The following is a 12970-nucleotide window of genomic DNA, read 5'->3' on the forward strand; positions in this document are numbered from 1 at the left end:
TTGCGATAGACGGGCAGTCTTTCCCATCCCCGTCGACTTAAGGGGGCGGGGTTCGGCACGCCAGACTAGGCGGGCACCTCAGCTTTGATGGGCGTCTCCTTCGCCCAATGGCTAAATGGTATTTCCAGACGGGTCACCTCCGCTGCCAATGAGATCTCCTGGCGGGGTCGCGGTGGGCGGGCCGTGGACCCTCCGGTATAAGGCGGTCCCGGGGGAGTGCGGAGAAAGGGGGGGGTCTCGGCGGCCGGAGGAGGAGTAGACGCGGGTGAAGATGGCGGCAGCCGAGGCCGCGAACTGCATCATGGAGGTGAGCGCCAGGAGCGCCGCCGGGGGCGGGGGGCGGTTTGGAAGTCGGTGTTTTACGCCTCCGCCGTGGGGAAGGGGCTCTGAATCGCCGGATTGGGGTTGAAGGCCCCCGGTTGTACGGAGGGGGGCGCCGCGTGCTCCGTATCCGAGGATACCGTTTGAAGTGCGGGTTCCCTGTCTTTCGGGGGCCTGAGGCGCCACGCCGAGCCGAGGGCCTACTGCCCCTCCCACGTGGAGGAGGGCTGGGGGCGCTTCCGGCCTGGCCCCCACGTGGCCGCGGCACGGTGGGTGGGGAGGGGGTGTGCCGTGCCCGCTGGCCCGGCGGGTTCCACGTGCGGGACAAAGGCCCCGCCCCCGGCCGGGGGAGGGGCGCCCCGGGGGGGGGGCGGAGAGGAGGCTCGGACCCTCCCTCCGAGGCCCCCTGCCCTCCTCCCCGGGGATCGTGACAGGCACCTCGGGGTGGAACTTACTTGGGGATCTCCGCGCAGTAATGAGGCTCTTGGGAGGGGCAGTGTGTCTCGACCCTCAACACACCCCTTCCTGGGACCAGGGCATCTGCTTAGGCATCGGTCCAGGTTTCGTGCACTCTTGCGTTGGGACTGGAGGAAGATGAAGAATTGGTTTCCTCTGGGACCCCTCCTACCCTCCAGTTTCCTGTCTCTGGATTCTCCCTCTCTTTGGGAGCTGGGGGGATGGGGCATGCCCCTGTGACCTCCCTCTGGTCGATGGGGGGGCATCGAGCTGAAGGAGATCTTTCCCGATTAGGCGCTGTGCACCCCCTTGTGGCCATTTCTGGGTGTGTGGGCGGGACATCTTTTTCATGGGGCGTGTCTCCAAGCCCACCTCCCCGTCGAAGCCCTCCCGGGCGAGGGGAGAGAGAGAGGGAGAGAGAATCTGTCCTGGGAAGGGGGTGTGAGGCAGTGGAGGCAGCGGATTTACCCACTTCTGGCCCTTCCTCTCCCTGGGGTATTTGTGAAAGTGGGAGGTGACCTCCTCCTCCCTGAACCCCTGTTTGAGGGTCTTGAGCCTGCTTGCGTGAAATGGTGTTCTGTGAGGTGTGATTCTCTTGCAGCTATGTGGGGCTTGTCCTGATGCTGTGTCTCAAGCGCTCTGGGGGCATGTCTGGCGGTAATGTCGGTGGTGTAGAGAAATGGGCCCCCGTGGGAAGTCCCCTCACCCGCCGTCTTTCTGTATCCGCGTCATTCACTGGCTTGGGGAGGATGGAGGTGGGGCTTGGAGCCCAGGGGTTATGTCTGTGATTTCACGCTTCTTGGCGCCTGGAGAGTGCTTGCATCTGGAAGAGCTGTAATCTGGCCCTCGTACTCTCGCCTGTTAGCCTGTAGCAGTCTCAGGAATGGGAGATGAGATCCCAAGATGCATACCTTGGGGGGCAGCCCCCAGGAGTCACTCCAGTGACCTCCCCCTTGGCTCTCTGCTAAACAGGGCCTTCTTGGCTGGAGGAAATATCTTCCTCAGAGGGGGCTCCAGGACTCGGCCCCTCCCCTGGGGAGTTTCGGGGTCTGAGATGGTGGTTCGAATGGGGAGTAGGTGGGCTTGGGGGGTCCAGGGTCTGGCCTCCTCCGTGGGACTCTGCCCTCCTGCGCAGAGGGTCATGATCAGGAGATTGGCGCTCCCTTGTTTTGTTTGGGACTCCCTGAGTCCCAGGCAGGAGCTAGCAGCCCACGTGCCAGCTCTGGTGGGGGCGCCCGTGTGCCACACCTCCTTTCTGGAATCCTCTCAGATGAGAGACTGCTTTGCAGAGGTGGCAGATGCCCAGTGGGTACACCCTGCCAGTCCCTTCCCCCAGCTATGAATGGTACCCCAGGATGAGGCTTTGTGTCAGGAAGTGTCATCTAATCTGGGGAGATTAGACGGTGAGGGGGAGTGACAGCTGGCAGTACCCTTGTGCCCGGCGGGTGCCAGTTCCTCTGGCCTGGATGGGGGAGGCGTGTGTGCTCAGGTGCCTGGCCCAACAGGGTCAGTGTGGGGGCAGGCCACCATCTCTCCAGCCACAGCTGGGATAGAACCCCCTCCCTGCTCCCCCCACATCTCCCACACCCCTGTTGAAAACAGCCTTGCCTCTTTACTTGTTCCTTCTCCCACCACTGCTCACAAAGGAAAAGCAAAATTGTAGGAAACATATCTTTCTCCCCCAAGAGCCAGAGTCGCCTGGCCTGGCCCTCCCCTAGCCGCTCCCGGTAGCTAATCCTTTCTCCCTGTTACTCTCTCCTAGAATTTTGTAGCCACCTTGGCTAATGGGATGAGCCTCCAGCCGCCTCTTGAAGAAGTAAATATCCTTTTGTGAGACCCCTTCCCACATACACATATCTCCTCACACGTCAGGCCCTTTTTAGTGGTCTAACTGATCCCTCTGGCTTCAAATCACTTTACCCTTGGCCCCCGAAACACTTAGTCCAGACTCCGTCCAGGTTTTGGCCCCCACCTGGCCTCCCCCAGTACTGTGGCTACTTCCTTAACTCCATTTACAGCCCCCCACCCCACCTTTGTCCTTCCCCGTGTCTGCCCTGCTTCTGCCTTCCTCTCCCCTCCCTTCCCCAGCTGTGGGCTGAGCTAGAGACGGGGGCAGAGAGACTGGAGAGATGGTAGGCCTGGCTGAGGTATCGGGGGTGCCCTCCTGGATGGTGCTCTGGGGGTGGGGGGTTCCTGGGAGAGGCAAGATGGCAGCTGGGGGCTGTAGGGTTGCCTGGTACGGTTTGGGGAGTGTTCTGTATACTCCAGGGAGCAGTAGAGACCTGCCTGGAGGCTTCCGAATCTGTGGGGAGCCCCCAGATGTGACCCCATTTGCTCCCATTCACCCCCTCCCAGGTCTCCTGTGGCCAGGCAGAAAGCAGCGAGAAGCCCAACGCTGAGGACATGACGTCCAAAGATTACTACTTTGACTCCTACGCTCACTTCGGCATCCACGAGGTGAGTATGGACAGACAACTCCTAAGGCTGCCGAATCTTCCGGGGGGTCATGTTGGGGAGGGCTGGAGCTTCATCTCTGACGCATGCGCACTCCCTTCCCTGGCAGCGGGCCACCCCCTCTGCGCAGGCAGAGCTCACACTCCGGGGTCGCCTCGCGCAGCCGTTGCCTGGGAGACGGGGTTAGCCTGGCGCTCTACCAGTCCTCTCCTGGGAGGCCGCGGTGGGAGCGCGCATGTGCATCTCAGACGTCAGCCTGAAGTCAGGGCCTACCGGTCTTTGCCGCCCTCTAGTGACCGGCAGCGGCACTGTCCCCCAGCGGCTCGAAAGCCTTTTCCACCCCTTTTGCATGTGGTGGAGGCTGAGGTCCCAGAAAGCAGCAGAGATGGGGTGGGAAAATTTTTCTCTTTCCTTTTATTTTTTTTTAATTGTTATAAAATATGCATAGCAAAATTTACCATTTTCACGTGGGCGGTTTAGCGGCTTTGGCTTACTGAGGACTTTTTAAAGTCAAGGCTCTACAGGGGGTTAGGCGGCAAGGGTAGAAAATGCCTAAAATAGGATTTTGGTCCATCCAGTCCAATTTCATGTAGGGAAACTGAGGCGTGTGGAAGGGAAATAACTTGTCCCAAGGGGACTAAAGCAGGTTTGAGGACTGAGTGCTGGTCCTCAAGTTGATCAGCGTGTTGGAGGCCAGGGCACCCTGGTTTTTGGGACGCCAGTCCCCTCATGATCTCTTTGTTCCCACCCCTGCCAGGAAATGCTGAAAGATGAGGTCCGCACCCTCACATACCGCAACTCCATGTTTCACAACCGGCACCTTTTCAAAGACAAGGTGGTGCTGGACGTGGGCTCGGGCACAGGGATCCTCTGCATGTTTGCCGCCAAGGCTGGGGCCCGCAAGGTCATCGGGGTGAGTGTCCTCGGTGGCCGGCCGGGCCTGGGCCTAGGGACGGAAAGGGGGCCCCTTGGGGCTCAGGGATTGGGTGGAGGGGAGTAGGGGCGGAGGGTGGGACTTGGGGGGGGTCTCACCCTCCCTTCTTCCTGGGCCCCCAGATCGAGTGTTCCAGTATCTCTGATTATGCGGTGAAGATCGTCAAAGCCAACAAGTTAGACCATGGTGAGCCCAGGAAGAGAACGGGGTCTTTGGGGAGGGAGCGGGGGATCCCAGCTTCCCCGGGGCCCCTCGGCAAGGGAATGGGGGCCATGGAAATCAGATTCAGGTGTTCATCCCCTGTGGGCTCTGGGCTGCCGACAGCCCCAAAATCCAGCCTTCTCAGAACCCACCACCTGATGAGCCATCTTAGAATCTGCATGTCGAAGTCACAAGCTTGGTGCTTTGGTCTTTTATTTAAAAAAACAAAAAAAAAAGCTCAAGAAGCATCTTGAGTTTTTTCAGTGAGTGATAGAGTCACGTGGTTGGCACATGAGACCCATAGTAAGAAGTCTCCCGCCCGCCTCTCGGCCACTCTTCTCTAAGTGCAGCCAGCTCTCCCTCCTGGAGAGGTTCATACCGGTGAACAAACATGCATGCGTATGGTTGTGCATTCACATGCTGGTTTTTGACACAGATGGTGTTTCCTACGTGCCCTTTGCGATTTTCTCCTGTGAATCGTGTAGTTTAGCACCTGACATGATGTTGAGAGGATCTTGCTTTTTGATGACGGCCGTCCTCTATTTGCACATACACCAGCTCTGTTAACCAAGTTCCTGCTCATGGGCATTTGAGCTTCCAAGACTTTCGTCCCCCACGTGTAATGTCATCATCAGTCATATATGAACTAATGTTATCTGTGAGGTCAGTTCATAAAAGTAGGGTTGCATGGATCAGAAGTGGAAGAAAGTTGGGCAGAAGGTACCACATTGCCCTTCCCACCTGCAAGGTTTGAGGGGCAGAGAACATGGGAACATGTGGGGTTTTTTGATATGAGGGCCCTTGGCATTCTAGAAGCTGAAGGGGTTTTTTTTTTTTTTAAAAAAAGAAAAACTAGTGTAATGAATCCTCAAGTTCCTATCACTCAGCTTTAAATACCTCCTTTTGAAGCAAATTCTGACTATAAATCCTGCCATGTGTCTCTAATAGATAAGGCTATTTAAAAAAACATGACCACGGGAATTTCCCGGCAGTCCAGTGGTTAGGACTGCCTTCACTGCTAGGGCCCCACTTCGATCCCCGGTCAGGGAACTAAGATCCCACAAGCTACACAGTGCAGCCAGCAAAACAAAACATGACCATGGCTGTTAGCGGCAAAATCTCTCTTTTTTTAAAAAAAATTTTACTTTGCTGCGTCAGGTCTTAGTTGCAGCCTGTGGGATCTAGTTCCCTGACCAGGGATTGAACCCCAGTCCCCTGTACTGGGAGCACGGACTCTTAGCCACTGGACCACCAGGGAATCCCATGGGCTGACTTCCAGTAGATTTCAGGAAGGGAGCTGCTCTGCCCCATACAAAACCCTGACCCAGAAGCAGGTCGTCTGCAAATGGTTTGGCACCAGGTTCCCCATGAGTGTGTGAGGCGTGACGGGTAAGGGGGTGGCCGCCTTTCCCATTCCATGTCCTAGAGCGAGGGGCTGTCTGCGCCGGGTCCTGGTCCTGCCTGTTAATGGCAAAATCTTTACGTCACCTAATACCTGATTCATGTCAAGTTCTGTTCCTGCCTCAGAAATATCCCGTGATGAATGAATTTTAAAACTTAAGTTGACAGGGTGTGGCTTCAGCTCACAGAGTTCTTTTAAAGATGCCCCAACACAGCCCCCAGCCCTTCCTTGAGAAGACAAGGCTGTCCCAGTGGGGTCCCCAGGCCCTGGGGTGTCCCCACTGCCCCCAGGGGAGGCAGGCAGACGGCTGTCCTCGGGGCTGGTGGCATGTGCCCTTGTCTGCCCCGCAGTGGTGACCATCATCAAGGGGAAGGTGGAGGAGGTAGAGCTCCCGGTAGAGAAGGTGGACATCATCATCAGCGAGTGGATGGGCTACTGCCTCTTCTACGAGTCGATGCTCAACACCGTGCTCTACGCCCGAGACAAGTGGCTGGTGAGGCCCCTGGCGGGGTGGGAGCAGCTCGTGCAGGCCGGGGTCCTGCTGTTGAGCCGGTGTGGGGGTCCAGGCAGAAAAGGAAAGCCATGCTCGGTACTTCCCACCATGGGAACTGAGTACAGGGGCTGGAAGACATCTCCTACACAGATGTTAGGAGGCCCACGGGCAAGATGGAGGAGGCCCAGTACCGGAAGCTAGACAGGGACAGGGAGATGGTGCTGGAAAAGAACCACAGCAGGCCAGAGGGATTAGGAGGGACTGTGGACCCAGGTGCTGTCAGAGCAGGCCTCCCAGGGAGCTGACCAAGACCTGAAGCCCGGACGGGGAGGAGCCACATGGGATCTGAGGGGCAAGGCACACTGGACAGAGGATTTCGGGCAGTGCAAAGGTCCTGGGGCAGCAGCGAGTTCACTGTGTAGGGAACTTGCAGTAGGGAACCTGCAGTAGAACGAGGATCAGGAAGGAAGTTGGAGGTGAGGGGTGAAGGGCTGTATGCAAGTCTCGTGGGACTTCATGGATATGTAAGACTGCTTTACTCCTCAGAGGGGCGAGGTTAGGACGGGGTCTGACTTAGATGCTCCTCAGAGCCATCAGGCAGCTATCTAGGGAGTAGACTGAGGCTGGGGACCAGTGAGGAGGCTGCAACAGGGGCCCACCTGTGAAATGCTGAGCTCAGACCAGGGCGGTGTCGGGTGGATAAAGAAACAAAATGGGGCAACCTTGCCCAGTCCCCCCATCCTTCACGCCCTTGCCCTGCTCCCCGTAGGCACCCGATGGCCTCATCTTCCCAGATCGAGCCACGCTGTACGTGACGGCCATCGAGGACCGGCAGTACAAAGACTACAAGATCCACTGTGAGCTCGGGGCCCGGGGAGCTTATGGGGTGGGGACTGGCTGGGTGCCGGTTACCCCGTGGGCTCACCGCTCCTTCCCGCCTCCTCCCCAGGGTGGGAGAATGTGTACGGCTTCGACATGTCTTGCATCAAAGACGTGGCCATCAAGGAGCCCCTGGTGGATGTGGTGGACCCCAAGCAGCTGGTCACCAATGCCTGCCTCATCAAGGTGAGCGGGTAGGGTGGCTGGGGGTTGCTCAGGGTCAGCCCAAGAAGAGCCAGCACCTGGCCCACGCGTGGGACCGTGAATGCTTGCTTGTTTGAGGTCTCGGGAGCTTATATACACACGTGGGTCCCTGATAATATACCGACAGCCATCATTTTTTGAGGATCCCCTTCTCAACCCCCAGTATCAACTCTCACAAGGATACGGGAGGCAGGCCAAACTGGGTGGAGGAGGGAGTTTGTGGACGGAGATGGGGAGGCAGCAGACGCCCTGACTGGGCAAGCCTCCGCGGCCTGAGGCAGGACCCCCAGTTTTACCCTGAGCAGTCAAAGGATTTTAAGCAGGGCTGTGATGTGATCCGTTTCTAGGCTGTCAGGTTGTCTGATAAGGGATGTGGGGGGAGAAGGCGGGAGCCATGGAACCCTGTTAAGATGCTGCCACAGTGGAGAGGGGACACTGGCCGGGGGCAGGCAGTGGAGAGTGGAAACTGGGCCATTCTCCAAGGAGCGGTACTCCTTCTAGGAGGTCGACCTGTCAGATTCGGGGTTGGAGTTGGGAGAGCAGGGGATCCAGCCGGGGCCCCCCAGGTTTGACCGCTGGGCTGGAGGTCAGGGAAGGGGGCTCACGAGGCTTTTCCCGCAGGAGGTGGACATCTACACAGTCAAGGTGGAAGACCTGACCTTCACCTCCCCCTTCTGCCTGCAAGTGAAGCGGAACGACTATGTGCACGCCCTGGTGGCCTATTTCAACATCGAGTTCACCCGCTGCCACAAGAGGACCGGCTTCTCCACCAGTGAGGCGGGGCGCAGGGGCGCGGGCACAGTGGGGCCTGCGACAGGAGTGGCCAGAGGGAGCCCCGGGGGCCTGGAGGCTTCTGACAGCAGCTCTGCCAGCCAGCCCGAGCGCAGGGTGCTCCAGTCTCTGCGCCTGAGAAAAAGCCCGTCCCAGGCTTGATCGGGGTGAAGGGACCACAGTCACTGCGCAGTCAGTGGGCTCTGGAGGGCGAGGGGGTCCTGCGAAGGGAAGGCGGGGGTGGGGAGGGACAGGCGGCGAGCTGGGTGGGCCGGGCTGATGCCGCCCACGCCCACTCCCAGGCCCCGAGTCCCCCTACACTCACTGGAAGCAGACAGTGTTCTACATGGAGGACTACCTGACGGTGAAGACGGGCGAGGAGATCTTTGGCACCATCGGCATGCGGCCCAACGCCAAGAACAACGTGAGGCTCTGGGGCAGCTGGGGGGGTGGGCTCGGGCACCTCTGCCTGTTCTGGGGCCCGGGGACCTCTCGGCCCCAAACCCGCCAGCTAGTCTGCTTACCCTTTGTTCTGCACTCATCTCTCTGGCCTGTGCCCCTCACACCCCCACCCCCGGTCTGCCTGTGACCAGTTTCATTGAGCACCTACTGGAAACCAAGGGACCCCAGGGACCCAGGCATGATCAGGCCGGACCCCTGCTGTTCAAGTTCTAGACACAGGAGAGTCATGTCAGTGCCAGCTGGTCATGACTTCTGTGCTCAGCTGGGAGAGGGGCCGGCAGGTATTGGAGCAGATGGAGACGGGGCCAGAGGATATCCTGGCCCAGGAGTGGGAGCGAGAAAGGAAAGGAGGGCTGTTTCATCTGGTGAGACATGGCGGGGAAGCAGGTCTGGGGGAAAGTCAGGAGCTCGGGCATGGGTGGGAGGACTCCTGGGTTGGCGGGAGGAAGGTCTGGAAGTTGAGGGGCGTGGCGTGAGCTGGAAATGTCAGTGGAGCGGGGAGCGGCACTGCATGAGCTTGGATGGAGGGGAGCACCCCACGGTGGCCCCACTTTCTAAGTCAGGGAGGTGAAGGCCAGTTTCAGCAGCTGTTCTCAGCCAGGGATGGTATTGCCCCACCACCACCACCACGTCATCATCTGGAGACATTTTTGCCACAGTTGAAGGGGCACGGCTGGCATCTAGTGGACAGGCAGGGGAGCCGCTCCGTGTGCAGGGCACAAGATAAGACTCTCTCACAGGAAAAGAGTAGTCTGGTAGCGAAAAGGCTGAGAAAACCCAAACCAGAAACTGAAAGAGACCCAAAGAGGGAAGAGGGACCCGGGAGTGACGTGCAGTCAGGTCCGAGGTTGTTGGTGGCTTTGCCCCAGTCTTTCCAGGGGGTGCTGGGGGCCCAGGCCACAGGGTGGGCCCCAGGAGGGTTGGCCTCCAGGAAGCTTTGGAGGAGAGGAAGAGGGGGGCGGTGGGGTGGGGCCCCAGAGTTTTTTGAGAGGAGGAAGTTTGCTAGAAAGAGGTTTGCTTCTTGTAAAAGAAGAAAGAAATAACTTTTGCTGGTAGGGGTGGTTTTGATAAAGGAAATCTTAACGATGCAGGAGACAGCAGTTGCCCCTCCCTTCCCTCTCCACCCCCCACCCCCCACCCCCCAAGGCGAGGGATTGGCTGGGTTCCAGGTGGTTTTGAGGATGTCACGTTGGAAACCTCACAGGGAATCCAGCACGGGTCGAGACAGATGCTGGGTGTGGGAGCAGCAACGCACGTCTCCAGGGAGGGGGTGTGGACCACTGGGGGCCTGCGGCACCTCAGGCGGGCTGTGCTGTCCTCCCCCTTCCCCCCGCTGCCCTCTGTCTCTGCCCGCCCTGTCCCAGCCCCCCTCATGGCCGCACTCTCCCCACAGCGTGACCTGGACTTCACCATCGACCTGGACTTCAAGGGCCAGCTGTGCGAGCTCTCCTGCTCCACTGACTACCGGATGCGCTGAGGCGGCGCCCGGCTTCTCCCACCCCAGCCAGGCTGGCCCTGCAAGGGCCCAGGGGCTGCGGCGTTCTTAGGCGGTTTCGGGGCTCCCCCTTCCTCTCCCTCCCTCCCACAGAAGGGGGTTTTAGGGGCTGGGGGTGGGGGGGCACATTGTGACTGTGTTTTTCATAACTTATGTTTTTATATGGTTGCATTTACGCCAATAAATCCTCAGCTGGGATGGCAGCTCAGCTTCCTGGGGGGGCACGGTGGGGTCAGGGTTCTGTCCGCAGGTGTCCAAACCACCCAGGACACAGAGACAGCACCTGCTGGCGGCTTCAGGTCTCTGTCACCACTTCTGTGTCTCTGGGTCTTGCTACCTTTCCCCAGCCTCCTGGATTCCACAGCCTCCACTCTCAAGTCCCACCTGGCCCTCAGCTCACTAGCAGGGTGGTCTCCACTGGCTCTCAGAGTCTGCACCCCCACCCCCACCCCGTAATGTCTCCTCCTGTCGCAGGGGCCTCTGCCAGGCTGGGGGAGGGCTGGGATGTGGATTTCCAGCACAGCTGGCCTCTGAGGTTTCCCAGAAGCCCTCTCTCCCGCCTTCCCCCATCACACACATTGTTCCTCTCTGGCTGTTTTTTCCTGTCCAGGACCCTCCAAGGCCAAACCAAGGCTGATTGGCAGTGCCTGCTGGCCTGCCCTCTCCACCTGGGGAAACTGAGTCGCGGGGGGAGAGGGGGGGTTCAGAGAGTTCTTTGTGGGGGTGGCTGCCTGCTTCCTCCCTCAGTCTGGCTTGGAACTCTGGGGGTTCCCACCATCTGCCCCACCTTGGAGATGCACACTGAGACCCCACTGGCCTTCACCGCTCCCAGTGACTGGCTCTCCAGCCTCTGCTGCAGACGTGGTACCTGCGCCTGCCCACCCTCCCCTTCCCAAGGCCATGTCCCAAAGTCACTGGCCCCCTAGGTCTCTGTCCACACGACCTGGATCACCCTAGACAGAACCCATGACCTTTCCATGACCTTCCTACGGCTGCTTCAGTACAGCTGAAATGCTTGGCCTGCTGGCACCCCACACCCATCTGCACACATTCCTCTTCTACCAGCATGGTGTTAGGGCCTAGGCTGACTCCACGACTTGAGGTGCCTCAGTTTGCCGCTTGTCCCAATTGTCAGTGCCCCGCATTGCCCAGCCCCCGCTCTGGAAGTCGCTTGTCCCTTGACATTGCTGTGCCAAAACAGCAGAAGAGGGTGAAGTCGCGCCTTGCAGCATCCCCGCCCCCAGTCCTTTCCAGGAAGCCCTAAACTGCGTCGCCACTTGCAGGTGTCGGCTGCCCCGCCCCTCCTCCTTCCGCCTTAAAGGGGTCGTGCGTCTCCCGGGGCCTCCCAGGGGCATCGACGGCACCGCGGGTCCCGTGAGGTCTCCTTGGCCGTGGTGCGGGAGGTGGGCATTCCGAGTCCTAATCCTGCCCTTCTGGCGTGGTGTGGCTCATTCGGCCTCAGTTTGCACGGTCTGAGAAGTGGGGGCGCCCTGATTTCCTGACGCTAAAGAAGGCGCTCAGGGCATTTTCCAGGCCCGGGGAGGGGGCGGGGCCGCACCCCGGAGAAGCCGCTTGGCCCACCGGTTTCTCAAACGCCCGTCCGCCCCACCCCCACGATGACCGCCCACATTCTCTTGCTGTTGCTCGTCGCCTCCTCCATCCTGGGGGACCCGGACTCGGCGGGCAGGTGAGAAACGCCGAGGGCAGCGGGGACGGGGCGGGAGGGAGACCGCGGGGGGTGTGCGCCCTCTCTAGGCCATTTTCTGCTTCAGTGGAATGGGAAGTTGGCCAGGAAACGGGCCCCGCCCGTCTCGGAGTTCTGGGTACCCCCCCGAGCCCCCTTTCTCGGGTGGGGTGTTTAAACCCGGTCTTCTCCCACGCTCCATCCCCAGGCGGCCCCAGCCCCAGGTCTCCCAGCAGCGCGGGCGCCTCTGTTCCCTGGGCACGTGTCAGACCCACCGCCTGCCAGAGATTATATACTGGCTCCGGTCTGCCTCCACCAAGGAGCCCTCAGGGAAGGCTGGCCGCAAGCCTCAGGATCCCCACAGCTACGGGCGCCGCCGGCGGCGCGAGGCCAGAGTCCCGCTACGTTTCCAGGACCCCAGCCTGCGGCAAGGCCAGCGCAATGCCCAGCTCGCTGGCTGATGCTGGGCACATCTCTGCTCGTCCCCTGACTTCATCGTGTATTGGGGCCGTGACCTCAAGTTTCAAGACCCCCTAACTCCACCTCCTGGGCTCTCCCCGCGCTGTGACTGGGCTGGACCCACGTGCACACCGGCCCCAGCAGGGACAAAGTATATTAACGACCAGAACTGAATAAAACGAGAGTTCCGTGTTTCGGTCGGCTTGTCTGTGCCCATTCTGGCCTCCCAATTTGAGCCGGGTCTCTAATATATTCTCCGCTTTATCCAGGCAATTCCACCCCCCAACGGAAGCCCCTCTGATTAACTTGAATCCGACCCGCTGTAGCACCTCCACGCCAACTCAGTCCCTACAGCTGCATCTCTCGTAGGTGGTTTTGGTGGGTCTACCGGACCCCAAAGCAGTCCCCTCCCTCCCCTGGGTGGTAGGGCTGAGATTCGCTCCGGCTCCCACGCGCGTGGGCTGAACTCTAAGCTGAGCTTCTTTCCTCGAAGAGAAAGGAGAGAAAAGAGACAAAGAGTGGACTCCGGAGCCGAAGAAACGGGTTCGGAGGATAGGTGCTGCGTAGAACAGGGGAGGCCCAATGGTGGACAATCAGGCGGGTAGGAGTCTGAAGGCAGGGGATGCAATGGAGGGAGGGGATTGGACGCTGGAATTTGAAGGGGGCGGGAACTGAGCGAGAATTGAAGGGGGCGGGGATAGAAGATTAGAAGAGGGCGGGGATAAAACCCGGGGCTTGAATACCCGGCGAGGCAC

At 59.6% G+C, this 12970-nt stretch overlaps 2 protein-coding genes across 4 annotated transcripts; both read left to right on the top strand.

Annotated features, from left to right (window-relative positions):
• Positions 1-158: 158 nt before the first annotated feature.
• Positions 159-10270, top strand: PRMT1 (protein arginine methyltransferase 1). Of its 3 annotated transcripts, XM_055554088.1 has the most exons (11): positions 225-307; positions 2540-2593; positions 3133-3234; positions 3989-4144; positions 4288-4351; positions 6119-6261; positions 7031-7118; positions 7211-7326; positions 7966-8116; positions 8418-8539; positions 9971-10270. In XM_055554088.1, the coding sequence occupies exons 1-11, from the start codon at positions 272-274 to the stop codon at positions 10052-10054; spliced, it is 1116 nt and encodes a 371-aa protein (XP_055410063.1). In that variant the 5' UTR covers positions 225-271; the 3' UTR covers positions 10055-10270. The 3 variants fall into 3 exon arrangements, with proteins under 3 accessions (XP_055410064.1, XP_055410063.1, XP_055410065.1); XM_055554089.1 differs by lacking the exon at positions 2540-2593 and having other exon boundaries at positions 159-307; XM_055554090.1 differs by lacking the exons at positions 225-307; positions 2540-2593 and adding an exon at positions 2891-2909.
• A 129-nt stretch (positions 10271-10399) lies between these two features.
• ADM5 (adrenomedullin 5 (putative)) lies at positions 10400-12217 on the top strand. Its single transcript, XM_055551188.1, has 2 exons — positions 10400-11759; positions 11965-12217. The coding sequence occupies exons 1-2, from the start codon at positions 11689-11691 to the stop codon at positions 12215-12217; spliced, it is 324 nt and encodes a 107-aa protein (XP_055407163.1). The 5' UTR covers positions 10400-11688.
• The last annotated feature ends 753 nt before the right edge of the window (positions 12218-12970 follow it).

Source organism: Bubalus kerabau, chromosome 17, assembly GCF_029407905.1.
Source record: "Bubalus kerabau isolate K-KA32 ecotype Philippines breed swamp buffalo chromosome 17, PCC_UOA_SB_1v2, whole genome shotgun sequence".
NCBI classification, from domain to species: Eukaryota; Metazoa; Chordata; class Mammalia; order Artiodactyla; family Bovidae; genus Bubalus; species Bubalus kerabau.

Bases quoted from the DNA above. Each gene is read 5' to 3' on its own strand.
- PRMT1 (XM_055554088.1), top strand. From the start codon at position 272: ATGGCGGCAGCCGAGGCCGCGAACTGCATCATGGAG. The intron at 7,327-7,965 runs GTGAGCGGGTAG...CTTTTCCCGCAG, and splicing joins CCAATGCCTGCCTCATCAAG to GAGGTGGACATCTACACAGT. The intron at 8,117-8,417 runs GTGAGGCGGGGC...GCCCACTCCCAG, and splicing joins GAGGACCGGCTTCTCCACCA to GCCCCGAGTCCCCCTACACT.
- ADM5 (XM_055551188.1), top strand. From the start codon at position 11,689: ATGACCGCCCACATTCTCTTGCTGTTGCTCGTCGCCTCCTCCATCCTG. The intron at 11,760-11,964 runs GTGAGAAACGCC...CTCCATCCCCAG, and splicing joins GACCCGGACTCGGCGGGCAG to GCGGCCCCAGCCCCAGGTCT.